The sequence below is a fragment of the Ochotona curzoniae genome, unplaced genomic scaffold (assembly GCF_017591425.1).
Source record: "Ochotona curzoniae isolate NIBS_2020 unplaced genomic scaffold, NIBS_Ocur_1.0 contig_2456, whole genome shotgun sequence".
NCBI classification, from domain to species: Eukaryota; Metazoa; Chordata; class Mammalia; order Lagomorpha; family Ochotonidae; genus Ochotona; species Ochotona curzoniae.
The window spans coordinates 496,923-523,237 of NW_024465463.1; the positions used below are offsets into that span (position 1 = coordinate 496,923).

At 55.2% G+C, this 26,315-nt stretch overlaps 2 protein-coding genes across 10 annotated transcripts in view; one reads left to right on the forward strand and one right to left on the reverse strand.

Annotated features, from left to right (window-relative positions):
- Nucleotides 1-10,307, reverse strand: part of DRC3 (dynein regulatory complex subunit 3) — a 29,555-nt gene extending 19,248 nt beyond the window's left edge. The window contains exons 1-2 of the mRNA XM_040974544.1: nucleotides 10,148-10,307; nucleotides 3,935-4,051 (exon numbers count right to left, since the gene is read on the reverse strand). Coding sequence (XP_040830478.1) covers nucleotides 3,935-4,051; nucleotides 10,148-10,307 — 277 coding nt within the window. The remainder of the gene's footprint in view (nucleotides 1-3,934; nucleotides 4,052-10,147) is intronic.
- A 4,388-nt stretch (nucleotides 10,308-14,695) lies between these two features.
- TOM1L2 (target of myb1 like 2 membrane trafficking protein) overlaps nucleotides 14,696-26,315 on the forward strand; it is a 103,523-nt gene continuing 91,903 nt past the window's right edge. For all 9 annotated transcript variants that reach the window (XM_040974518.1, XM_040974519.1, XM_040974516.1 and 6 more), the window contains exon 1: nucleotides 14,696-14,816. In XM_040974518.1, the coding sequence (XP_040830452.1) occupies nucleotides 14,765-14,816 (52 nt within the window). In that variant the 5' untranslated portion in view covers nucleotides 14,696-14,764. The remainder of the gene's footprint in view (nucleotides 14,817-26,315) is intronic.

A 26,315-nucleotide genomic window follows, 5' to 3' on the forward strand; every position in this document is an offset into this window, starting at 1 on the left:
TCACTTCCCAAATAGCTAAAATGGCTGCAGCTAGGCCGGTTAAAAGCCAGAGCCTGGGACTTCCTCCGGCTCTCCCAGTGTGGGTGCAGGGCCCCAAGCACTTGCGCCATTCTCTGCTGCTTTCCCAGGCCCATTATCATGGAGACAAGAGAAGGGAACAGCCGGGCCTTGAACCGGTGCCTATGAGGGACGCCAGCTCTGTAGGCGGAGGCTTAGTTTGCTGTGCCATTGTACTGGTCCCAATCCAGGAATAATTTAAATGAGAGGATGTGAGTGAGTTACATGCAAATATTAGAGTACTTTAAGAAGTTCGAGCAAAAAGGAATTCAAGATGAGCTTCTTTTGGGGGAACAAAATTTTTTTTTAAGATTTATTTTTATTGGAAAGGCAGATATACAGAGAGGAGGAGAGACAGAGAGGAAGATCTTCCGTCTGATGATTCACTCTCCAAGCAGCAGCAACGGCTGGAGCTGAGCCAATCTGAAGCCAGGAGCCAGGAGCTCTTCCTGGTTTCCCATGCGGGTGCAGGGTCCCAAGGCTTTGGGCCGTCTTCGACTGCTTTCCCAGGCTACAAGCAGGGAGCTGGATGGGAAGTGGGGCTGCTGGGATTAGAACTGGCGACCATATGGGATCCTGGGGCGTGCAAGGCCAAGACCTTAGCCACTACGCTATCTCGCCGGGCCCAACAAATTATTTTTTAAATGTTTATTTGATTTATTTTGAGAGGCACACAGATAAAAAAAAGAGAGGGAGCGAGCTGTCCTCCATTGGGTCATGACCCAAATGCCCACCATGGTCAAGGGCTGGGCCAGATCAAAGTCAGGAGCTGGGAACTGCATGCAGGCCGCACCGTGTGTGTGGCAGGAGTTGAGCCAGTTGGGCTAGGCCCTGCTGCTCCCGAGGGCGCGTGTTCGCAGGAAGCCGCAGTGGGGAAGGATGCCAGGACTCGCAGCCAAGTGTTCAGATCCGGGCTGCAGATGTCTCCGCTGGCAGCTCTGCCAGGCCAAGAAATGTCAAAAATCCACTCATGCCAGGGGTCTCCAACAGGCGCACCAGAAGTGTACATCACGACAAAAGTAGCACGGATTTTGCACAAAAATAAACATCTTGAACAGAGGACCACAATGGCCAGGGCCAGGCCAGGCTGAAGCCAGAAGCCTTGAACTCCTATCTGGGTTTCCCCACATGGGTGGTAGGGGCCCAAGCAGTTGGCCTTGGGTCATCTTCCACTGCCTTGCCAGGCACATGAACCAGGAGCAAGGAGGCAGAACAGCCAAGACTTGAACCAGCAATGCGACATGGAATGCCAGTGGGTGCAGGTGGCGGCTTAACCCATTGGGCCACAACACCAGCCCCCTTATGAATGTGCTGTCATAAATACCAGTTTATTTCTCCGAGGGAGGCAACGAGACACACCTGGGAGGGCTCCTACATTCCTGGTTCCTTTCCGGATGCCCACAACAATCGAGCCTGGGTTGGGGGCAGGCTGAAGCAGGGAGCTGGAGGCGGGAGGATTAGGTCCCGGCCTTCTCCATCTGCTGGCGGAGGCCCAGCTTAACTGAGTCCCCCACCACTGCCTCGCAGAGCCAGCGTTGGCAGGAAGCTTGGCACCGGGAGGCAGACTTGGCATCAAACCCAGGCAGGCTGGGGTGTGCTGCAGGTGTCTGAACTGCCAGGCTGGGCCCTGACTCCTCCAGCTGGCTTTGACATTCATCTTCCCGCTGACTTCCTGACTTGTATCTTGGCGCAGCCCTGGCCTCGGTCATCCCCTGGGATCTTGGAACCAGCCTCACACGAGCTCTCAGGCTCGCTGCCGCCTGACCAGGACACCAGGCAGCTGAGCTTGGAAATCCACACGACAGCCATCACGGCCAGCCCCAAGTGACAGCTTGTAGAGGGCAAGTGTAAGATCAGCCTCACCCCTCCCCACCCTTTGCCAGCCTCTTCTGCCTGTCAGTGGTGGAGGAAGCCCCCCTCCCTTGCTCTCTCTCTCCCTCCATCTCAAATACAGTGTCAGAGATGCTGGCACAGCTGCCTCTGAATGAAAGCCTACCAAATGCTGTTCTCTTTCCCACTGGACTAAAAGAATTATAGCTGGGCCTGGTGTGGTGGCCTAGTGGCTAAAGTCCTCGCCTTGAATGTGCTGGGATAAACAAACAGGGCCGCTGGTTCTAATCCTGGCAGCCCCACTTCCCATCCAGCTCTCTGCTTGTGGCCTGGGAAAGCAGTCGAGGATGGCCCAAAGCCTTGGGACCCTGAACCCGCATGGGAGACCCAGAGGAAGTTGCTGGCTTAGGATTGGCTCAGTTCTGGCCATTTGTGGTCACTTGGAGAGTGCATCATTGGACAGAAGATCTTCTCTGTCTCTGCTCCTCTCTGTATATCTGACTTTGCAATAAAAATAAAAAATAAATCTTTGTTAAAAATATATATAGCTTCTTGGTTCTTCTAGTTATTATTATTATTTGTTTCATTTATTTTTATTTGAAAGGCAGAATTAGAGTTGAAAGAGAGAGGTCTTCTATCCACTGGTTCACTGTCCGAATGGCTCCAACAACCCACTGAGGCTGGGTTCAGGAGCCTGGGACTTCATTTGGGTCTCCCATGTGGATGGCAGGGGCTCAAGTCTGCTTTTCCCAGCTGCAGTAGTAAGGAGCTGGATGGGAAGTGGAGCAGCTGGGACTTCACCAGCTCCTGTGAGATGTGGTGTCCCAGCTAAGTGTGTAATGACAGCAGGCTGGGGGAGGCCTGCTTAGTGGCTCTTTCTCATTCCGGTGTGTTGTGTGTGTGTGTGTGTGTGTGTGTGTGTTCCCATCGCTGGGGGATGATGCCCACGGCGGTTGTGTGGAAGTGGTGCTAGGTACACCTTGCCCCTTCTACCATGTGACGCACGGAGGTGAGAGGGCTGGTCTTGGCTAGGCCATCAGGTTCCACTTCCCACCCAGTCCCTCGGCTCCTGCAGGCTCAGCTCGGGCCGTTTTGGTGAGTGAACCAGCTGATGGAAGCTCTCTCTGTAAAAATCTGCCTGTCCAATAAAAAAAAAGAAAGAAATCTTACCAAAAAAAATAAAGAGGAAAAAAACACAGTATCCTAATGTCTTGTCTGGGTTGCCTTCAGGCCGCTCTCTTCAGCTCTGAGAGAGAGAGAGAGAGAGAGAGAGAGAGAGAGAGAGAGAGAGAGAGGGAGGATGTGGAGGCGTTGGCACAGGCCACCATGCTGCCTGGCGGCTTCGCGGCCTCAGTGGCTGCAGCTGTGACGTGGCTGCAGTACCCCAGACTCCCTCACGCTCAGCCTCCCGCACAGTTGCAAGTGCTTCTGCCCATCGCTGGCGGCCCTGGTGGCACCGGTGTCCACAGTTGCAGCAATAACAGTATATAGGGAGATAAGGGGTGGGAGAACACTTTTGGGGTCCCAGCTCAGCTACTTCCAGGTCCTGTGGTGGTCCTCTATGAGCTGTGGTTCACTCCTGGGGGTCCACCAGTCCCTCCCCAGACACAGAGGTGCTCCTGGGAAAGCCCGTGTGGGGGGAGCACAGAGCTGGGCTGCGAAGCTCCTGCTGCATTTAGGTCTTACGACCTGTTTGCACATCTGTGTGATGGGGTGCTGGTGCAGACAGGAAGTGCTCTGGCAGCCCACACACGGGCTGGCTCATCAAGCAGCTACCTGTCCACTCTGGTCAAGATGAAAGCAAAGGGACCTGCAGCTGCCACGCCGCCCCCACCCTTCCAAGCACCCCGCCTGGCCAGGTGGGGAGCAGGGCTACCCATTTGCCCTGAGTGAGCCACACGCCTTGTGTGAGACAGCAGCCTGCTCCCCTCCTGGCTCGTGCTGGGTTGGCAGCTGAGGGTCCCACGTGATCGCTACCTGGGATCCTGGCATCCCATAGCAGCTGGCGAGGATGTTGGCAGGTGTCCTGTGCCCCAGGCCTCCTTACCCAGCCAGACCAGGTGCACGAGGCTCTCCAGGCCCTCGATCCTTTCGATGATGTTGTTGTCCAGCTGCAGCTTGCGCAGGTTCTCGAACTGCCAGAGGCTGTCGATGTGCAGGATGTCTACAAGGAGCCGGGGGCGGGGCCTGGCATCGGGGACCTGGCTCTGCCCCTCCCCCCAGCTCCCCTAGGCAGGCAAGTGCCACCTGTGGCTGGATGGAGGCTGAGCACCCGCTAGGGGACACCTGGAGGTGGGGGGGCGGGGTCAAATGAGGACCTGACAGGTGCGGAGGGTTGGGGATGTAGACCAAGGGCTACCCAGGAGACTGGGACACCTTGCGGGAGGGAGAGGGGGGGTGGTAAGCCAGGACAGAGGCACCCCTGGCTGCATGGGAGCCCCACAGATGTGCCTTCATCCTGGGCCACCTGAGGCCACCCTCCTGGCACACAGTCCATCTCCTTTTCCTTCGGAGCCAGCGGGGGTTGGTTTGTGTCCATGGTGGCCAGAAGGTGGCCCGCAACGTGGACATCAGAATTCACAAGGGGAACACAAAATCCCAGTGGACGGGGCGGGACTGCACGTTAAGCCACCATCTGGGATCCTGGCATCCCATAGCAGTGCTCCACTTCTGGTTCAGCTCCCTGCTAACACGCCTGGGAAAGCAGAAGATGGCCCAAGCGCTCAGGCCATCCTGATCCCCGGATGGAGTTTCTGGTTCCTGGTTTTGTAGCCACTTGAGGATAAAACTAGCGGATGGGAGATTTCTCTCTCCCTTTAACTCTCTTTTTCAAATAAACAAATTTATATATTTTAAAAATTCCTTTTCCCAGGTTTCCTCTCTATTGGCTTTTCTAAAAACAAGATTTATTTATTTTAATTTGGAAGGAAGAATTGGAGAGGGAGGGAGATCAACCTTGCGTCTGCTGCTTCACTCCCGAAGTGGCCGCAACAGCCAGAGCTGAGCTGATTCCAAACCAGAGGCCTGGAGCTTCATCTATGTCTCCCGTGCAGGTGCAGGGGCCCAGGCACTTGGGCCATTCTCTGCTGCTTTCCCAGGCCCATCAGCAGACAGCTGGATCAGAAGTAGAGCAGTTGGGACTCGAACCAGTGCTCACATGGGATTCTGGCACAACAGGCAGAAGCTTAGGTTACTACTCCAAGGTGCTGGCTCCATTTCTATATTAGCTTTTGTAACAATTCCTGAAATGTTCATTACAAACACAGAAATGAAAGCTTTTTTTTTTTAAAAAAAGTGCCACCTATACTCATTTATTCAGAGGCCTCTACTGTACCCCTCAGCAAGCACAGGGGCCCCCGGGGCAACCTCAGGGATGCTACCCAGCCACCAGCCACCCTGCTGAATCCAGTTGGCCCTGTGCGCTGGGGCTGGCTGGGGTTGCAGCCTGTGCTTCGAACCCAGAGTGAGGCTCTGTTTCCCAGAAGGACAGGGTCTGGCCAGGGTGGTTGTGGGCCAGGCTCCCAGCTACCTCTGTCCCTGCCTCGGCCTCAGGAGGTACCTTCTCATGCTCAGATCGGAGCCCCCAACGCACCCCTCCCACCCCATGCCCTTAGCCGTGGCCAGCTTCCTGCAGCACCACTTGCCTGTCACACACACCTGCCAGCTGGCTTTTCCCCCAGGCAGTCATACCCGACAGACCGGGCCGTGCTGGCCACTGGCTCAGTGAACGTGACAGAGCCAAACAGACACCACCATGCCCAGCCTGCGCTGGTCTCGTGCCATGGCCAGCCCAGGGAGGGAGTGCAGCCAGGTGGTGGGGGAGGGGAGTGCCAGAGCACAGCCAGGTGGTGGCGGAGGGGTGGGTTGAGGTTTCGGGGTTCTGGGAAAACCCAAGCCCCATCTTATCCTGTTTCCCTCTCAGGGCCCTGCTGGGTCTTCCATTCTAGAAACGCCAACCTGTGGTGTATCAGGTTAACTGCCTGCCACACTGGCATCCTATATGGCACCAGTTCTACCCCCAGCTGCACTTGCGATCCAGCTCCCTGCTAATGCATTAGGGAAAAACAGCAGAAGACGGCCCAAGTGGGAGACCGGAAGAAGCTCCTGCCTTTGGACCAGTCTGGCCATTGTGTCCATTTGGGGAGTGAACCAGTAGATGAAAATTCACTTTTTCCTATCTCTCTGTAATTCTGCATTTCTTTTTTTTTTTTTAATGGTGATTTTTTTTTTTAAAGATTTATTTTATTTTTATTGGAAAGGTGGATATACAGAGATGAGAGACAGAGAGGAAGATCTTCCGTCCGATGATTCACTCCCCGAGTGAGCGCAACGGCCGATGCTATGCCGATCCGAAGCCAGGAGCCTCTTCCGGGTCTCCCACGTGGGTGCAGGGTCCCAAAACTTTGGGCCGTCTTCGACTGCTTTCCCGGGCCACAGGCAGGGAGCTGGATGGGAAGTGGGGCTGCCAGGATTAGAACTGGCGACCATATGGGATCCCGGGTGTGCAAGGTGAGGACCTTAACCACTGCGCCATCGCGCCGGGCCATGTGATTCTGCATTTCAAATGAAACTAAATAAGTTAAAGAAAAATATCAAACATCAACTCCTCTGTTGGGACACGCTCCCTGCAGGTGAATGCAAGAAACAAGATGGGGAGCACACCAGACCAGGCCAAAATACGGTACCCACTGGCGTACATTTGGTGCAGGATGGGAGCAGGCCAGGCTGGGTCAATCCATATCACCAACTGGTGAAACCTAGTGCCAGAATGGAGTGTGGGTCAGGCCAGGTCAGGGTGCAATACCAGCCAGTCCACATGAGGGCCGGGACTGGGGGCTGGCAGGGCTGGGCTAGGCTGTAGCCCCCACCAGCATGAGTTGGAATTGGGGGTGGGCCTGGCCTGGCCAGGCTGCAGCATCCACTGGCAAATGCTGAGGTAGGGCAGGCTGTGCCAGACTGGGCCACAGCACCTAAGCAGCACATGTGAACCCCGGGGAGTGGTGGGGATGGCCTAGTGAGGGGGCTGCGAGGGCCCCCCTGCTGGGCCACCACTCCCACTGGTGAGCATGAGAACTGAAATGGGGCAGACCAGGTCGGGCAGGGCCACAACATCTGATGGCCTATATGTGAGCTGGATCAGGAAAAAGCCAGGCTGAGCTGACTGTACCTTCTGGTACATGCATAAGCCAGTGCGGGTGTGGATTCAATGGGCTTTGCCGTAGCATCAGCTGGCAGATGCTGGCACAGGGGCCAAATTCTGTCAGGCACAGGCATGACTTAGATGCTGGCACCCACTGGCACCAGCGTGGACTGGATAGTGGGGCTGGTTGGAACGAACTGGGCTTCAGTACCCATCAACATGTATGAGAGCTGAATGGGATGTGTGACAGACCAGACCAGACCTGCTGTACACACTGGCAAGCACAGGAACCAGGGCAGGGGCGGGGCTGGTGGGGGTTATTGTGGGTCGCTCTGACTAGGCTGCAGTTCCCATTGGTTTACATGAAGGCCAAGTATGTGTGGCTCCAACACCCATTGGGTTGCGTAAAACATAGGGCTGGAGACAGAACTGACCTAGCAATTCCAACTGCCAATGTGTGTGTGTAGGCTGACTTGAGTAGATGGACTGCGCCAGACTCTGTATTGGCAAACACACACAAGAATCAGGTCTGGGATGGTCTCAGATGAGGTTTCTTTGGCATTCTCTACTAACTGAACTGCTGGACTCTGAACCCCAACCACGGAGAGAACTGCAGGTTCCATGGGCTGCAATGGGAGTGGATGTGTCAGAGCTGGGCCTCCTCAGGGGCTCAGATGGAGCAGAGGACAGCATATCCAGATGCACATGGAGGATGTGGCAGTCCACTGGAGTCTGCAGAGGACACATGGTACCATGGCAGAGGACGGAGGACAGAACACATCGATCAGCTACTCCAACCAAGCGTTGGCAGTGAAGATCTGGGCAGACGGAGACTCTAAGGTGGACCACTGCAGCCAGTGGGTTCGGGAGAGATTTCATCACAACTGAAGTGGCGGGTTCGACAATTCAGGACTGTTGAACTCTCAAAACCTCTTGAGAAATTCATGGTGTCGTAAATTTCTACTTTTCTTCCTGTTGTTGATTCTGTATTGTGGCTTTTTGATGTAAGAGGGACGTATGGTGACTGTGTGATGGAGACTATCATGTCCAGATGTGAGGATGCAGTGCAGTGTGCATCTCTACTTCCAGAGCAAAGATGGACTCCCAATGAAACTATTAGCTGTATCTTGACAATAGGAGGCTGGACTCTGCCACTGTCCATGCCCACAATGATGAACATGTGACTATTTATGAAGAGCTATGCTACAGTAATAATGTAGGGGAATCTGGTGGGGGAGGGATATGGGAAGAGGAGAGGAAATCCCAGGGCCTATGGAACTGTACCATAGAATGATAATAGGGCCCAGCGTGGTGGCCTAGCAACTGAGGTCCTCGCCTTGTACATGCTGGGATCCCATATGGACGCCGGTTCTAATCCCAGTGCCCTAGTTCCCTTCTAGTTCCCTGCTTGCGACTTGGGAAAGCAGTCGAGGACGGCCCAAAGCCTTGGGACCCTGCACCTGCCTGGGAGACCTGGACGAAGTTCCTGGCTCCTGGCTTTGGATTGGCACAGCACTGGCTGTTGCAGCCATCTGCGGAGTGAATCATTGGATGGAAGATCTTCCTCTCTGTCTCTCCTCCTCTCTGTATATCTGACTTTCCAATAAAAATAAATAAACCTTAAAAATGATATATTTTAAAAGTAAAAATTAAATTAAATTAAATTTAAAAAAACCCCAAACATCTCTCATTTATCCTGGGGCTAAAACTAGCAAATCCTACTGCCTCTTGACTTTATATTAAAATGCTACACAACACCCCTTCCCTCATTCCATTTTCTTTTTATTTTTTAAATATTTTAAAAGATTTATTTATTTTTATTGCAAAATCAGATATACAGAGAGGAGGAGAGACAGAGAGGAAGATCTGTCTGCTGATTCACTCCCAAAGTGGCTGCAAAGGCCAGAACTGTGCCAATCCGAAGCCAGGAACCAAGAGCTTCTTCTGGGTCTCCCATGCGGGTGCAGGGTCCCAAGGCTCTGGGCCGTCCTCGATTGCTTTCCCAGGCCACAGGCAGGGAGCTGGATGGGAAGTGGAGCAGCAGTGACATTAACTGGTGCCCACGTGATCCCCATGCATAGGACTGTAGCCACTAGGCTACCGTGCAGGGCCCCCTCACCCCATTTTCATACCATGTACTGGTATACTAGCTTCACTATGCACCTTGGAGCCCCTCCACACCCCCTTTTCTGTCTCTCCCCTCCCCTTTTTTTGTTTTAAGATGTATTCCTTTATTTGAGGCAGAATTAGAGAGATGTCTTCCACCTGCTGGTTCACTCCCCAAATGGCTGTCCGAAGCCAGGAGCCAGGAGCTCCAGCCAGGTCTCCCACACGGGAAGAGGAGCCTGGTCCATGTTTTGCCACTAGCAGGGAGCTGGATACAAAAATGGAGCCGTCAGGAATTGAACCGATGCCCACATGGATGCCGGTGTCGTCACAGCGGATGGTTGTCATTCACTATGCCACAACACAGGCTTCCTAAGCTTCGCTCCTTATCCCTTAAATGTGTCTCTTGCCTGAGTGTCAGTTCCATGGGACCAAGGTTTGGGTCCCTTTTAAAATTTTTCCTCGCAGTCAAGTTGTTTCCTGGTTCCTGGAACAGTACTCGGCAAACAAATGCACGGCATTCGTACATTCCATTTGGCCTGCGGACTTGAGGCAGGTGCCCCAGTTCCTTCGGATGGCCGCCATTCTGCGCCTGTGCTTGTCTCTTGAGGCTGCAGGCCTCCAGACACAGCAGGTGTGAGAATCAGGCCCCGCGCGCACCAGGCCCCGCGCGCACCGTGCATCACGCACTTCGCACTGCAACACTGCAACACGCACTGCACACCGCCCAGGCAGGATGGGGACAGGCTCCTCCCCGCTTCCTCCACACGCCCCTCACTGTGCGCCCCTCCCTGCTATCTCACTTTTGGGGGGGGCGGCTGCTGCCGCAGACACCTCTTCGGGAGATGGGGCAGTAAGGAGCTATTGTTTTCCAGCCCCAATTCCCACTTGCTGGGACTGGACTACCATCCCAGGTTGCCCCTCACCATCAGGGTCCCTGCTGCCCTGCCCTTACTCACCCGCCCTCTGCTTCCCATCGCAGTGGGAAGGGGTAAGGAGAGGGGATATACGCACTCTGGAAGTCCAACCGCAGGGACAAGACGTCCTTGAAGAGGATGCCCTCCTGCTTGGCCAGCTGCCCGGCCTCCTCGCGGGGGCCCTGCTCGCTCACCACCAGCTTTAGCAACTCGTCATCCATCACGCATGGCTCGATGGAGTGGTACAACCGGCTCATCTTGCCTGCGAGACACATGTGACCTTGTCTTGGGGGTGTCTGAGGTCTCGCCTTAAGGCGTCCTTCCACCCACTGGGTGTCTTTGCTTTCTTCCCTTCCAAAGACAGAGAGGACAGAAGTCAGTATCTTCCATTCACTGTTTCACTCCCCAAACGACCCAATAGCGAGTGTGAGGCCAGGCCGATGCTAAGGAGCCTGCCACTCTGTCCGGGTCTCCCACGTGGATGGCAGGGGATCAGACCCTAGGGACAACTTCTGTTTCCAGGAAGCTGGATGGGCAGAGCAGCACCCCAGGAGCTGGCACTGTCCCATAGCAAGGTTCCATAGCAGGGACCACTGGCTCCCTGCTTGGGGCCTGGGAGAGCAGAGGAGGACGGCCCAAAGCCTGGGGACCCTGCACCCGCAAGGGAGCCCTGGAGGAGGTTCCTGGCTTTGGACTGCCTCGGCTTTGGCTGTTGTGACCATTTGGGGGAACCAGCAGATAGAAGGTTCTGTGTTTTTAAAGTGAATTTTGAAAAACAGCACCACTCCAACATGACATGCAGGCATTGCTAATGGTGACTTCACCCGCCCTGGCTCCTGGCCCTGTTGGAGTGTCTCCATTGTGAGGATCATCCACTCCTGCCCCTTGGCCTGTTGCCCCTCAGGTCAGGACATCTCTAGACCTTTCTGGAACCATCTGGGCCCACCCCTTTCCTTTTTTTTTTTTTTTTGTAAGATGTATTTATTTTTATTGGAAAGTCAGATATACAGAGAGGAGGAGAGACAGAAAGAAGATCTTCCATCTGATGATTCACTCCCCAAGCGGCCGCAACGGCTGGAGCTGAGCCAATCTGAAGCCAGGAGCCAGGAGCTCTTCCTGGTTTCCCATGCGGGTGCAGGGTCCCAAGGCTTTGGGCTGTCCTCTACTGCTTTCCCAGGCCACAAGCAGGGAGCTGGATGGGAACTAGGGCACTGGGACTTTAACTACTGTGCTATCACCCTGGGCCCCACCCCTTTCCTCTTATAAGCACAGCCACCCTGGGGGGCTGGCTGGTTTCCCAGCCCAAGGCTGTGGCTCTGTGACTGTGCCTCCTGGCCCAGGTCTCCCAGTGCCCACCATGAGCTGTGCTCACTTACCAGCCTCAGCAAGGGTACCTCCTTGCCTTGCCTCCCATAGCCTGTGCACAGGGAGGCAGACATGGGCCACACTGCCCGCCCCTGCCACATGTCCTGTCCCTGAGAAATGGGCCCTTGGGAGCAGGGTGAGTGTGCATTAGAGCCAGCTGCTTGAGTTGCAGCTGCCCCAGACTCCTCTAGCACGGCCAGAGGACGGCCTGGGGATGCACCCACCCCCTGCAGGCCAGCCAGGCACAGGGGAGCTGTGAGCAGAAGGGACAGAGGTGGGAAGGGAAAGCTGCGGGATTCAGGGGCAGGGGGTGTGGGAGGGGAGACACAGAGGACAGGCAGAAAGCAAAAGGGGTAGAGACGTCAACAGGGGACAGGCAGAGGGGGACGGGACAGGCAGACGCCGACATGGGACAGGCAGAGGGGGACAGAGGTGGGGGTCGTGGCTGGGGGGTGGTCACAGAGGTGACCACAGAGGCCTTTTGAGTCTCTGAGATCCTGAATATCCAGGCTGGGTCCACTGGGAGCCGTTCTGGGTTTGATACCTCAAATCCTCTACTGCTCACAGGCTAACTCACTGTGTGTGTGTTTCACGGACTGATTGACGTGACAAGCAGAAATGGAGAGTGGCCACATACTGATTTATCCCCAAATGGAGAGGCACAGGAAGGGGAAGCCAGGAGCCTCCCCCAGGGGTGGGTGGACAGTGCCCGGAGGTCACCTCCCTCCTTGGGGATGTGCATTCCCAGGATGCTGGGATCAGGAACCTGAGTCGGGGGCCAGCTGCCCAGTCCAACCCCGGTCGTGCCTGGGCTGGGGTGCTGATGCTGCTGAGGGATGTGGCCGAGAGAGAGGCCAGGAGGAGTCAGTCCAGCTGTCCCTCCCGGTCTACTGGAACTCCGCCTCCTGTGCCCACCTCAGGTGCCTCTTGCCTTCTGCCCCTGAGGCTTGGCAGCCTCTGCCCCACACCTTTCATGTCACTTCAGGTATCCACTGCACATCCAGCTTAGGTGGGCCGATCCTGTCCGCCTTTCCTCCCGATGCGCAAACACGCATCGTGTGCTCCTAACCCGTCCCAGACCAGACACCCCAACGCTCACCGCCTCCCCTCCTCTCCACCTGATTGTTCCTCTGCCCAGAGGTCTTCCCTCTCTCAGGTGGCTGGCCTTGTCTCCCCACCCCCTCCTGGCTTTTCTTTGGCATGAGCCATCCAATCCTAGGTCTCTCCCCCAGCCTCCCAGCTCTATTTTCCCTAAGGTTATGGCGGGGAAAGGCCACTGGCCTACACTGGGCACCTGTTAGATACAAAGTGTTTGGGGAAAACTGTTGTTATTGTTTGTAAAGATTTTTATTTGCAAAGCAGAGCTAAGAAGAGCGAGGAAGAGAGAGAGAGAGAGAGAGAGGGAGAGAGAGAGAGAGAGAGAGATCATTCATGTACTAGTAGACTCCCAAATGGCCCCAGCATTCAGGGCTAGGCTAGTCTGAAGGGGGACAAGAAGCTCCATCCAGGACTTCCACTGGGGCACCAGGGCCCACGCTCTTGCCTCATTCTCTTCTGCTTTCCCAGATGCATTAGCAGGGAGCTGGATGGGAAGTGGAGCAGATAGGACTCACACGGGATGCTGGCGCCACTGGGAGAGCTCCGATGTGCTATATCATGGCACCAGCCCCCAGAAATTACTCTAAGATTCACTTATTTTTATTGGAAAGGCAGATTTACAGAGAGAAGGAGATATTTAAAGAACCTCTGTCAGCTGCTTCATTCCCCAAGTGGCTGCCATGGCCGCAACTGAGTCAGTCCGAAGCCAGGAGCCAGGAGCTTTTTCCTGGTCTCCGATGTGGATACAGGATATCAAGTGTCTGGGCTATCCTTGACTGCTTTCCCAGGCCACAAGCAGGGAGCTGGATGGGAAGTGGAGCAGCCAGGGCATGAACTGGTACCCATATCGGATGCTGGTGCTTGCAAGGTGAGGATTTAACCGTTGTGCCATTGCACTGGGCCTGGAAGATATTTCTCCCTCACACTCTTCCTCACTTCCACTCTGCCTTTAAAATAAATAAACTGAAAAAAGAAAGGGCCCAGTGCAGTAGGCTAGTGATTAAAGTTCTTGCCTTGCATGCACCGAGATCCCGAATGGGTGCCAATTTCTATTCCGGCTGCTCCACTTCCCATTCCATCCAGCTCCCTGCTTGTGGCCTGGGAAAGCAGTCGAGGACGGCCCAAAGCGTTGGGATCCTGCACCTGAGCGGGAGACCCACCCAGCAAGGATCCCCGGGCGTTCTGTCTGACGGCTGTGTCTCCTCTGGGCAGGAAGTCCGCCGTGGCTCCACTGCCCAGACGGGAGGAGCTGTGCGTGGGTGCGGGGCTGGGACACCGCATCTCCACACAGAGGGCGTGGGGTCCAGTTCCAGCCACGCTGGCCCCGGAGGCCAGGTTCTTGCTGATGCACACCCCAGGGAGTCTGGGCAGGGACAGGTACCTGCATCCCACCACCCCACATAGGAAAGCAGGTAGAGTCCCTGGCTCCTGGCTCTGGCCTGGCCCAACCCTGGGCTTTGGGCTCGTGGACAGCAGCCGTTTATTTGTCTCTGCCTCTCAAACTGAGTGAAAATTTTAATTAAAAAAATGAGAACCAGACCAGCATCCCGAGAAGACAGCCTCAGGAGGGCTAGGTCGGTGGGAAGGCGCCCCTCGGTCCTCCCAGAGTCGCGGCTCCCGCTCTCACCTTCTCAAGCTACAGCGCAGTGAGAGCGTCCTCCGGTTGCTGGGGAGACAAGCACCGCCGCTCGGTTGCTAAGTGGAAGTTAAACGCTACACATCCTGGGTGAAAGTTGACGGATCACGTGATCAGCTCTCCAGCCGGACAACTCCAACCAACCAGGTTTAGAGAAAACAAACGTTTATCCAATCAGCACTTTTCATGGGCGGATATCTTCTTAGATCCGCCTCCTCGTCTTCCCTATTTGAGTGATTGACTCGTTCCTTGTCCAATGATAGTTAGGATTCTCCAGCTTGCGTGACAGACGGACGAATCCAAATGTAAAGCCTCTCTTTCGGAGGCGGACCAGGGGAGGCGCCGCTACGCCTGACGGGGACTCCAGTGACCTACGGCGCTCTCCACCCAATCGGACGCCGCGGTGTGGGTGGGAGCTTCTCCGAGCTTAGCAGTAACGGCCAATCGGAAGAGGGCTACGTAGCCCTTGTCCAATAGAACGCGGCGGTGGGCGGGGCCGAAGGCCGGGCGCTCGCCGTTCCCGAGGGGTGGAGAAGGGGGAAAGTGTCAGTCAGGTCGGGAGCGCGGCTGGGGGACGGCGGACACCCAGGCGGTGGACAGGGCGCCCGGGCCAAGATGGAGTTCCTGCTGGGGAATCCGTTTAGCACCCCGGTGGGGCAGTGTCTCGGTAAGGCTCCGCGTGCGGCTCGGCGACGGGTGGCGGACAGGGCAGGGGTGCCCGGCTCGGCTCGGGGGCCGTGCGCGCGTCCCGCTGGGCGCCGACGCCACCTCCCGGCTGCCCGGCCTGGCCGCGCGTGCGGCCTCTCCGCGGGACCGATGCCGGTCCGGGAGGCGCCCTGCCTGGCCTAGCGGGGGTCTGCCACAGGTGGAGGCCGCCCCGAGCTCTCACATGATGACCTGCTGCGAGCGAAGTGCAGCTCGGCTCAGCTGCAGTGGGGCGCAGGGCGTGCGGCTGCTGTCCTGGAATGATGGTGGCGGGAGGCCAGGCCGTGCGTCTTCATGGACAGGGGTCTGGTGCCTCCGTGGGCAGGCCGTGCGCCTCCGTGGGCAGGCCGTGCGCCTCCGTGGGCAGGGACCTGGTGCCTCCGTAGACAGGCCATGCGTCTCCGTGGACAGGCCATGCGTCTCCGTGGGCAGGCCGTGCGCCTCCGTGGGCAGGGACCTGGTGCCTCCGTAGACAGGCCATGCGTCTCCGTGGACAGGCCATGCGTCTCCGTGGACAGGCCGTGCGCCTCTGTGGACAGAGGCCTGGTGCCTCCGTAGACAGGCCATGCGTCTCCGTGGACAGGCCATGCGTCTCCGTAGACAGGCCATGCGTCTCCGTAGACAGGCCATGTGTCTCCGTGGACAGCGTCCTGGGTGCCTCTAGAGACAGGCCATACGCCTCCTTGGTCAGGCGTGCACCTGTTTGGACAAACCATGCACCTCCGTTGCCAGGGGCTGGGTTCCTCCGTGGTTAGGCCTGGTGCCTCTCCGTGGACAGGCCATGTGCCTCCGTGGACAGGCCACGCATCTCCATGGACAGGGGTCTCCGTGCTTCCGTGGACAGACCATGTGCTTCCGTGGACTCGGGCCTAGGTGCCTCTGTTGACAGGATCCTAGGTGCCTTCGTGGACAGGCCATGCACCTCTGTGGACAGGGACCCGATTGCCTTCGTGGACATGGGCCTGGTGCCTCTGTGGACAGGCCATGTGCCTTCGTGGACAGGGGCCATGCACCTCCGTGGATGGGGCCCTGGTGCCTGGGAAGGGCAGTGCTGGGCTTCTGGAGCCACCAGGCCAAATCTTCTCCCTCTGACCTGTGCCCCTCTGCTGGCAAGTGTCTGGCTGCCTGGAGATGGAGCTGGGAAGTTGGGGTCTCTGTGTGACTCTCGCTGCTCGTTCCCATTTGGGGAAGGTGGATTCCGGTGGCAGAAGGGGTGGGCAGTGCCCAGCTGGTCCTTGCCAAGGATCTGCCTCTGGCAGGTGAGCAGGTGAGCCAGTGACCTGGGTGTGGGTGTGGGCAAAAACAACCCCTGTGTGGCCCTGGTGTGGGATTGTCTGAACTGGAAAAGCCGTTTGCCTTTGCACCTGGGGCATCCTTTACAGGTGGGGAGGAGCCCTGGCCGCTCTAGACAGGCCTGGCCGGTTTAGGCAGTAGCCATCTTCATTTCCTGCTTTGCTGACCTGCCGTGGGTCCCACTCTTTTTTCCCTTTAGGGGTTGGAGGAGGAAGACGGGGCCAGGGAGCTCGCCTGCTTTTCATCCTGGTGTGGTAGCTTTGAGAAGGGATCCTGGGCATGCGCCCCCAGAAGCCGCCGTGGCCACCTGCTGCCCAACAGGTGTCCACAGATCTTCCTTATGTCGGTCCCTGCCCCCTGAACAGCAGTTTCATGGCAGCCGTTTGTCCAAAGCCGGGAAACGGGATGTGTGTTTCTTATCTTGTTTTTGTGTCTTCCACCCGCTTCATCATAAGAAATTCTCCATCTTTAAAATGTGGGGTAACTGAGAAGGGGTTTAAGAACTGCAGATAACAAAGGAATTGGGCCGCAGGGCAAAGGGCCTGATGCTTCTGCCGGGAAGGTCTGTGTTCAGCGTTGAGCCGTTCCTGCGCTCTGAGACTCCAAATGATCGTATGAGTTTCCCGGAAGTCAGTCGGTGTGTCTGTTGAGAGAACAAGCCATACAAAGCAGAACCATTTATTTATTAGATTGATTTATTTTTATTTGTTTCATTTAAAAAAAAAAGATTTATTCATTTTTGTTAGAAAGGCAAATTTACAGAGAGAAAGAGAGACAAAGATCTTCTTCCACCTGCTGGTTCACTCCCCAGGTGGCTGCAGTGGCCAATCTGAAGCCAGGAGCCAGCAACACAGAAACAAACTAATGACAGCTAAGCTAATATTGACAACAACAGCTCCTGCTTGCTTCCAGCAAGTAGCTCTCCTCTTATTATATTTATTTGTTTATTGGTTTTTTTTTTTAGATTATTATTTTATTTTGATAATCTTTACATGGTTGGTTAGAGTACAAAGGGACAGGAGCTGCAGGAAGGTGGGTAAGACCATTGTTTCCACATTATTTATTCTGTATCTAGTATCTAGGGTAAGGGGGGAGTTAAAGGGAGAAGCCCCACCCAGCCTCCCACCCATCCCAGGTCCCCACGTGGGACATGCTCCAAGGGCACTGCTCAAGTGGTTTTGATAGTTCAGCTGTTCTGAATTGCTACCAATCTGGTGTAGCTTTCCTTTTAAAAAGAAGTTGGTATTTTGATTTTTCTGGTTTATTTTCAGGATTTTTTTTTCCCCCCTTATTTGTCTGAGTGACAGAGACAGACAGCTAGAGAGAGAGAACTGTCAGCTAGGCATGGGCCAGTAACTCCATCCCTCCATCCAGGTTTCCCACGTGCTCTGCGCCCTCACCCCTGCCTGCCAGCGTCTGCATGGGTGCGTAGCTACAGTCAGGAGCTGGGACCCTCACCCCTGCCTCCAGACCCAGCACCTGGCCCTCCGCCATTCAGGAGAGAAAACAGAGCTATAGTTGATGGGTAAGGTGGCTCCTTAGTGCCGCAGGAAGTCAGGAGCTGCTGGGCCTGGGATGGCTGCCTGGGGAGTGCCCGGCCACGTTGGTAGGCACCTGCAGGGCCTGGGTGGCAGATGAAGCCCTACTTTGCAGGGAGAGGAAGAAGACTAGCCAAGGTTTTATTCTGATTCCACTCTCCTTTCCTCTGGGCCTTATTTTGGAAAGTTCCTCCCACCAGCTGCATGGGACTTGGGTCTGCATCGTGCCATCCTGGCAACTCCGTAGGCATGTCCAATTGCCTGATGAATGGCACAACAGTGCTAGGCTCGGGTGCCCGTGGTGCAGATGATGCTCTGGGGAAGGTGTCCTGGGCCTCCCACTCAAATCCTCACCTGGTGCTTTTTCGTTCTGCGGGTTGCACGCAAGACCACAGTGCACGCTGGTATCTGCTCTTCCCACATCCATCCGGTCCTTCATTCCAGAAGCTTTCTGGAGAATGTGTGGTTTAGAGAGCAAGGCAGCAGAGATGGGCGAGGCTAAGATGTGTGGGGGAAGAAAAAAAAACAAAAGGACTGATCTTTATTTCTTGATTCTTTTCCTCTTCTAAAATAAGTATCAGAATGTTAATGCCTTTGAAGGTAGCCATCCACTGCCTTCTGGAGTTGAACTTGCAGTTGCTCCATGGTGCTGGGGAGGCGTTTGCTTGGTGGTTTCCTTGTTGGCTGCACAAAGTTTTGAGACTTTTAATTCCTTTTTTTAAAAACCATAAGATATTAATGTACCTGTAAAGGGCAGTGAATTAATTCTTTCCAGAATATCGGTGGTGTGGGTGGATCCAATTTTCTTCACCAGCAAGCAGGAGATACTGTGTTGCAGATTCCATCAGCTGAGGGGTGCCAGACACTCACTGCTCCTCCGTGCCCTTTGCATGCCAGGTGTCTGGCTCCAGCTTGTCCGTTTATACCTAAATGAGTCAGCCGTTATCATGGCCGTTGGCAACTCGCACGGCCCCGTGTTGGAAGCATCTGCGGGACATGGGCTCTCACTCCACAACATGTGGCTGCTTGGGGGTGGAGGCCCTGGCTCTGAGAAGCTTGTACCAAGCCAGTCCATGCTAGGAGGAACTTCAGAACCTACCTCTGACAGTCTGGGCTGGGGCAGGTGGGCAGCGTGGCGGTTAAAACAGCTGCATGCCAGCTGCACTGCCGACTCCTGCTTCCTGCTCTCACAGACCCAGGGTGGTCGGGGGGGGAGGGGGGCAGCCATCACGGCTCCTGTGACTGCCTGCTGTCACTCACCATGGGTGGTAACTGGATTGGGTTCCCAGCTCCCAAGCCCAGCATCAGCCACTGGGAGCCTTCACGTACATTTGGGGAGTGAGTCAAATAAATAGCCCAGTGGTGAAAGTGCCATGTGGGACACAGTTCCTGGGTTTGGACATCCAGCCGGCAGGTGCAGCTCTCTGTTCACGACAAGCTGTGATGGCAGTAGGTGACTGGCCCGGTTCCCTGTCTGGGAGACCTGGATCGGGATCGGGTTCTTGGCTTCTGGTGGTGTTAGCCCGGTCAGCCTTGGCTGCTTGGGCATCTGCAGAGTGAAGCAGTGGCTGTTCCATCCACTGTCTGTCAAGTAAATCGCAGTAAGGAAGGAAATAAAAATGGAAACATTTTGAAGTTCAAGGAAAATACACGTTATGCAGATCTTGTGCATGGCTTTCAAAATTTCTTTCTTGTAACAAAATAAGCCTAGCTTTTAATTCCATCTTTCTAAACTTTTTTTTTTTTTTTTTAAGATTTATTTTGGGCCCGGCACGGTGGCCTAGCGGCTAAAGTTCTCGCTTTGAACGCACCAGGATCCCATATGGATGCCAGTTCTAATCCCAGCAGCTTCACTTCCCATCCAGCTCCCTGCTTGTGGCCTGGGAAGGCAGCAGAGGACGGCCCAAAGCCTTGGGACCCTGCACCCACGTGGGAGACCTGGAGGAGGTTCCTGGCTCCTGGCTTTGGACTGGCACAGCATCAACCATCGCAGTCACTTGGGGAGTGAATCACTGGATGGAAGATCTTCCTCTCTATCTCTTCTCCTCTCTGTATATCTGATTTTCCAATAAAAATAATAAATCTTTAAAAAAAAAAGGATTTGTTTTATTTTTATTGGAAAGGCAGAGTTAACAGAGAAAAGGAGGGACAGAGAGAAATATCTGTCACTTGGTTGGTCCACTCCCCAAGTGGCTGTTGTGGCTGGAGCTGAGCTGATCCGAAGCTAGGAGCCAGGAGCCTCTTCCGGGTCCCAGGTCTCCCATGTGGGTGCAGGGTCCCAAGGCTTTGGTCTTTCCTCCACTGCTTTCCCAGGCCACAAGCAGGGAGCTGGATGGGAAGCGCGACCATCTGGGATACAAACCAGCGCATATGTGGGATGCCAGGGTCACAGGTTTAATGTACCAGACCACAACACCAATCCTTCCTCTCTCCTTTGTCTGCAAACATTGCATGAGGGTTTTCTTGTGATTCGATTCTAAGTGGGACTTACTTCCAGAAAATTGGGAGACACACTGATAAAGTCCCCACCTGCCTGCTCACTGATTCCCCAAGTGCCCCCAGTGCCGAAGGGCGGGCCGAGGCTGTCGCTGTGAGCCAGGTGCGCACTCTGGGCCTGCCTTATTCCCTGAGCCGTCACTGCTGCCTGCTAGGGTCTGTGTCAGCAGGAAGCTGGGGGTCAGGAGCTGGAAGCGGGCATCAAATCTGGGCCCTTGGAAATAGACACGGGCGTAGTAATGAACGTCTTAACCTGCAGGCCAAATGCCCTCCTTGCTTGTAGGTGGAGTTTGTTCTTCCATTTTCATTCATTCATTCATTCATTTTGTTGACTATCTGTATACCCCAGGTCTACAGTGAGGGACTCAGGTCTAGTAAGGGACCAGAGGCAGCTTCCTAACTCAGATAACGTAGCGAGCAGTGATCCAAGGTTGGACACACACACACACACGCAAGAAACACCTCTACAAGACATGACAAAGCTGGGTTTTAAAAAATGCGATTTATCTATAGTTATTTGAAAGGCGGAGTAACAGAGAAAGTGGGGGTCTTGAATCTCCTTGTTCCCTCCCTAAACAGCCATACTGTTGGGAATTTGGGCCAGGCTAAGGGCAGGGCCTTGACCTTCACCGAGGCTTTCCCAAGAGCGTCAGCAGGGATTGGGTTGAGAGCGGAGGAGGGAGCACCTAGCATTCAGATGTGCACTCGGACTGGGCCGCATCCTGGCTTATGGAGTAACTGCCGTGGCAGCGTGTTGGCCCCGAGCCTCTCCTGAGCACGGACGGCCGAGGTACTCTGTGCAGGAAGCGTAACTGTCCACTCTGCACATGCTGGCCAGCTGGGAAACTGGACACTCTGAGGAGGGCTGTCGTGACAGCAGGGAGACTTCCGCTCGGTGGTCCCTCAGAAGCACCAGAGCCCCGCCTGTGTGCAGAATGTGTATGTGGGGTGGAGGGGACACTGGCAGCAGGCAGTGCAGCGTCCTCCAGGGTCAGGAGGAAGGCATGTCCCTCCTGTGAGCCTCCAGGGCCCCGGGAGGAAGCCTGGGCTTTTGAGTGTTGTCCGTAACTGCCTGGCTGGGTAGAGGTCCCTCAGAGTCCCCTGGCAGGCATGAGCCCGCCTGCAACGTGCACTGGGCAGCAGGCACTGAGGCCACAGCAGGGATACGGTTCTGAGGCTAACGTCGCATGGCACAGGGTAAGCTACCACCCGCTACCCCGGCACCTCCTGGGAGCACCGGTTCGAGTCCCGTCTACTCCACTTCTCTCCAGCTCCCTGCTAATGCCTCCTTCAAAAGCCACAGGAGATGGCCTATGTGCTTGGGCCGCTGCCGTCTAAGTGGGAGACCCAGAGGGAGTTCTGGGCCCCTGGCTTCAGCCTGGCCTGGATCTAGCTGTTGTGGCTATTTTTGAGTGAACCAGTTGATGGAAGATCTTTCTCTCACACTCTCTCTCGAGCTAGGAGAGACAGAGAAAGATCTTCCATCTGCTGGTTCACTCCCCAAGTGGCCTCAATGGCTGGAGATGAGCCGATCCAAAGTCAGGAACCCCAAGTGGCCTCAATGGCTGGAGATGAGCCGATCCAAAGTCAGGAACCCCAAGTGGCCTCAATGGCTGGGGATGAGCCAATCCAAAGTCAGGAACCAGGAACCTCCTCCAAGTCTCCCACGTGGGTGCAGGGTCCCAAGGCTTTGGGCCGTCCTCTGCTGCCTTCCCAGGCCACAAGCAGGGAGCTGGAGGGGAAGTAAAGCAGCTGGAACATGAACCGATGACCATATAGGATGCTGGCAGGTGAAGAATAAGCCAGTGGAGCCATTGTGCCAGCCCCTTGACACCTGTTTGAATGTTCCTTCCAGTCTTTCTGACCTAGAAGAGTCCGTTTCTTCATCCAGGCCTCAAGACTGCTGGCCATGCGCTCCAGCCTCTTGTTCCACGCAGGCTTTCTAGATCATTCTATGCAGGCCTCTCTTCTCTGAAGTCACAGGACTCACTGTCCACAACATCCGTTTAGCTTTCCCTCCATCTGTAAAACTTACCCCGTGGGTTTGTGTGATTATTGAATGAGCTGGTGTGTGCAGTTTCTGGCATGGTACCCCGCACGTGGCTGTCGTCTCCAGACACGCGCGTCCTTACCGCTGTTTACCTTGTCATGTTTCAAATATTTTCTTAGCAATTTCTTTGAGAGACACATAGACCCATAGAGTTTCCATCCACGGGTTGATTCCTCCAGTGCCCTCCACAGAGCAGGGCAGCACGGAAGCCGAGAGCCAGCATCTCTGGATCGGTCTCTTCCACGACACAGGGACGCAAGTCCTTGAACCGTCGGTCTGCCGCCTCCCATGGGGTGCCACAGGAGGAAGTGGGACCTGGGGGCATGGCTGGAACTTGAGCCCTGGTACTTCCACATGGGATGCTGGAACTCAACCAGCATTAAAATAAGATAAAATAAAAGGATAAAGTAAAATAAAATGTAATGACTTGTCTGGAAGACAGAGAGTGGACACAAGAGAGATCCTCCATTCTCTCCCCTAAAGCTGCAGTAGTCAGGGTGAGGCCAGGCTGAAGCCAGAAGGGGTCTCCCCTCCATGGCGGTGTGGGTGCCACCCCCAGCTGCACAGCCAGCGTGCAGGGCTCCCCTCCCGCCTTCTCCCCTCCAGGGCAGCGTGGATGCCACCCCCAGCTGCACAGCCAGCGTGCAGGGCTCCCCTCCCACGTTCTCTCCTCCAGGGCGGTGTGGGTGCCACCCCCAGCTGCACAGCCAGCGTGCAGGGCTCCCCTCCCGCCTTCTCTCCTCCAGGGCGGTGTGGGTGCCACCCCCAGCTGCACAGCCAGCGTGCAGGGCTCCCCTCCCGCCTTCTCTCCTCCAGGGCGGCGTGGATGCCACCCCCAGCTGCACAGCCAGCGCGCAGGGCTCCCTTCCCGCCTTCTCTCCTCCAGGGCAGCATGGATGCCACCCCCAGCTGCACAGCCAGCGTGCAGGGCTCCCCTCCCGCCTTCTCTCCTCCGGGGCGGTGTGGGTGCTTTTGTTTGCTCATGACCTTCGCCTCCTGTTGGTACTGGTTCTATACAGTTACTCAGCCTTCGCTTCGTTTCCGCCAGTCTTAATTATTATAGCCTCTTTATTAACCTTAAATTATCGGCTGTGATTTACCTGGGCTCACCCCATGCCAGGCACCTTGCTGAGCAGCATACACCTGTTATCTCATTTCATGTTTATTTCCTCTGAAAACAATGGTGACCCAATGGGGTGGTGGTTGTCTCCACTGTACAAAGAGATGGGGCGGCCTGGAGGAGGGCTTGGGCGAGGTTCTGGAGCTCACGTCGCCCAAGATGACTTCTGCTTGGGCAGTCCAGCAACAGAGCTGTTGGTCACACCACTCGTGGGCAGTGAGCAGTCAGTTCCCACGGGGACAAGAGGGGAGCCTAGGGCCTGGTACAGTAGCCTAGTGGCTAAAGTCCTCACCTTGAATGTGCTGGGATCCCATACAGGTGCTGGTTCTAATCCCAGTGGCCTCATGTCCCATCTAGCTCCCTGCTTGTGGCCTGGGAAAGCAGTCGAGGATGGCCCAAAGCCTTGGGACCCTGCACCCGCATGGGAGACCTGGAAGAGGCTCCTGGCTCCTGGCTTTGGATCAGTGCAGCCCCGGCCTTTGCGCTCACTTGGGGAGTGAATCATCAAACGGAAGATTGTCCCCTCTGTCTCTCCTCTTCTCTGTATATCTAACTTTGTGATTTGGTTGTTTGGTTTTAGGGGTTCCCAAGATAGCCTGGATTTTCATGCCTTACCAGATACATGATGTGTGGACGGGTGTCTGCCGTTCCTGGGGTTACCCTCTAGGGTGCGCATGAGCAGGAAGCTTGCCTGGGAAGTGGGGTCAGGACTCAGTGTAGACCCTGTGGGACGGGCTGCCTCTTAGCCGCTATGCCAAGGACCTGCCCCCACCGGAGCGCTCTGAAGGGATTCAGTTCAGTGACACCAAGTCTGCTCACACTGCTGCAACACGCATCACTTACCAATGATTTCCAGAACTCTTTCATCTTACACCACTGAAAAGATGCCTTGCATCTTCCTCCCTTCGCACCTGCATCCCAGCAGGCCATGGACCACCATTTACGGCAGCATCATCATCACTGATGGAATTCTGGCCTCACCCTGACTACTGCAGTGTCCATCCCCGTGTCACTTTCTTTTTTAAAGTTTACTATTGGAAAGGCAGATTTATAGAGAGAAGGAGAGACAGAGAGAGAAAGATCTTCCATCTGCTGTCTCACTGTCCAAATGGCTACAATAGCCAGAGCTGAGCCGATCTGCAACCAGGAGCCTCTTCTGAGTCTCTCACACGGGTGCAGGGTCCCAAGGCTTTGGCCTGTCCGCTGTTGCCTTCCCAGGTCACAAATAGGGAGCTGGATGGGAAGTGGGGCAGCTGGGACATGAACCAGCACTCCTGTGGGATCCCTGCATTTGCCAGAGGAGCATCAGCTGATTGAGCTGTTGTAGCGAGCTCCTTCCCTGGGTACCTTCTCCTGCTTGGCACTACGTCCTGCAGGTTTGCCTTGGCTGAGGCTTCCTGCCCTGGGAAGGCTGTAGAACCCATCACATGTGCCCAGTCTTCCACAAGCTCGTGGCGATTAGTGTGATGAAAAAGCTGTAGAGTGCATACATTTTCCAACTGATTTAAAAATTCCCTTTTCTTTGGGCTTCTGAAAATCCTCTTGTGTATGTTGCATGTTGTCCATTCATCCATCCATCTCTACCATCTGTGCATCTCTGCTGTCCATCCATCCATCCCTGCCATCCATCCAGCCATCCCCACAGTCAGTCTGTCCATCCAGCCATCCCCACCATCCGTCCATCCATCCATCCATCCATCCATCCATCCATCCATCTCCACCATCTGTCTATCCATCCCTACCGTCCATCCATCCATCCCTGCCGTCCATCCATCCATCCCCACACTCAGTCTGTCCATCCAGCCATCCCCACCATCCCTGCCGTCCATCCATCCCTACTGTCCATCCATCCATCCCCACAGTCAGTCTGTCCATCCAGCCACCCCCACTATCCATCCATCCTTCCACCTCTACCATCTGTCCATCCATCCATCCCCACCGTCCGTCCATCCATCCATCTCTACCATCTGTCCATCCATCCCCACCGTCCGTCCATCCATCCATCTCTACCATCTGTCCATCCATCCCCACCGTCCGTCCATCCATCTCTACCATCTGTCCATCCATCCATCCCCACCGTCCGTCTATCCATCCATCTCTACCATCTGTCCATCCATCCCCACCGTCCATCCATCCATCTCTACCATCTGTCCATCCATCCATCCCCACCGTCCGTCCATCCATCCACCTCTACCATCTGTCCATCCATCCCCACCGTCCGTCCATCCATCCATCTCTACCATCTGTCCATCCACCCCCACCGTCCATCCATCCATCTCTACCATCTGTCCATCCACCCCCACCGTCCATCCATCCATCCATCCATCTCCACCATCTGTCTATCCATCCCTACCATCCGTCCATCCACCCCCACCGTCCATCCATCCATCCATCATTGGTGGGCACCTATGTTGTTCCCATGTGTTTGACTAGTATGCATAATTCTCATATGGCTGTGCCTGTATCACCATCTGTTCATGTTCCTCTTTTCAGTTATTTTGAGCGTAGCTAGAAGTAGAATGGCAGGGTCGGTGGTAGTTCTATTTTCCGTTTTTGAAAAGCTCTCGTACTGCTTTTCATGGTTGTTGTAACATTTCTCATTCCAGCCTTCTGCACACGGAGTTCTCATTTTTCCCTGTTCTCACTAACACTTCTTTCCACTCTTGCTTTGCTTTTTCTGTTCAGTATCTATCCTGAGGGTATCCCCGTGTAAGCTTTATTTGTGTTTTTAAATGTTATTTATTAGAGAGAAGGAGAGATAGTCCACTCACTGATCCATTCCCCTAATGACTGTAGTGGCTGATGATGGGCCAGGCAGAAGCCAGGAAGCTGGAACTCTTGTGTCTCCCACATGGGTGCAGGGGCCTAAGAGCTTGGACAGCCCTCTGCTGCTTTCCCAGGGGAAGTGGAGCAGCTGGGATTCGAACCAGCGCCCACATGGAATCCCAGCACCCAAAGGGGCCT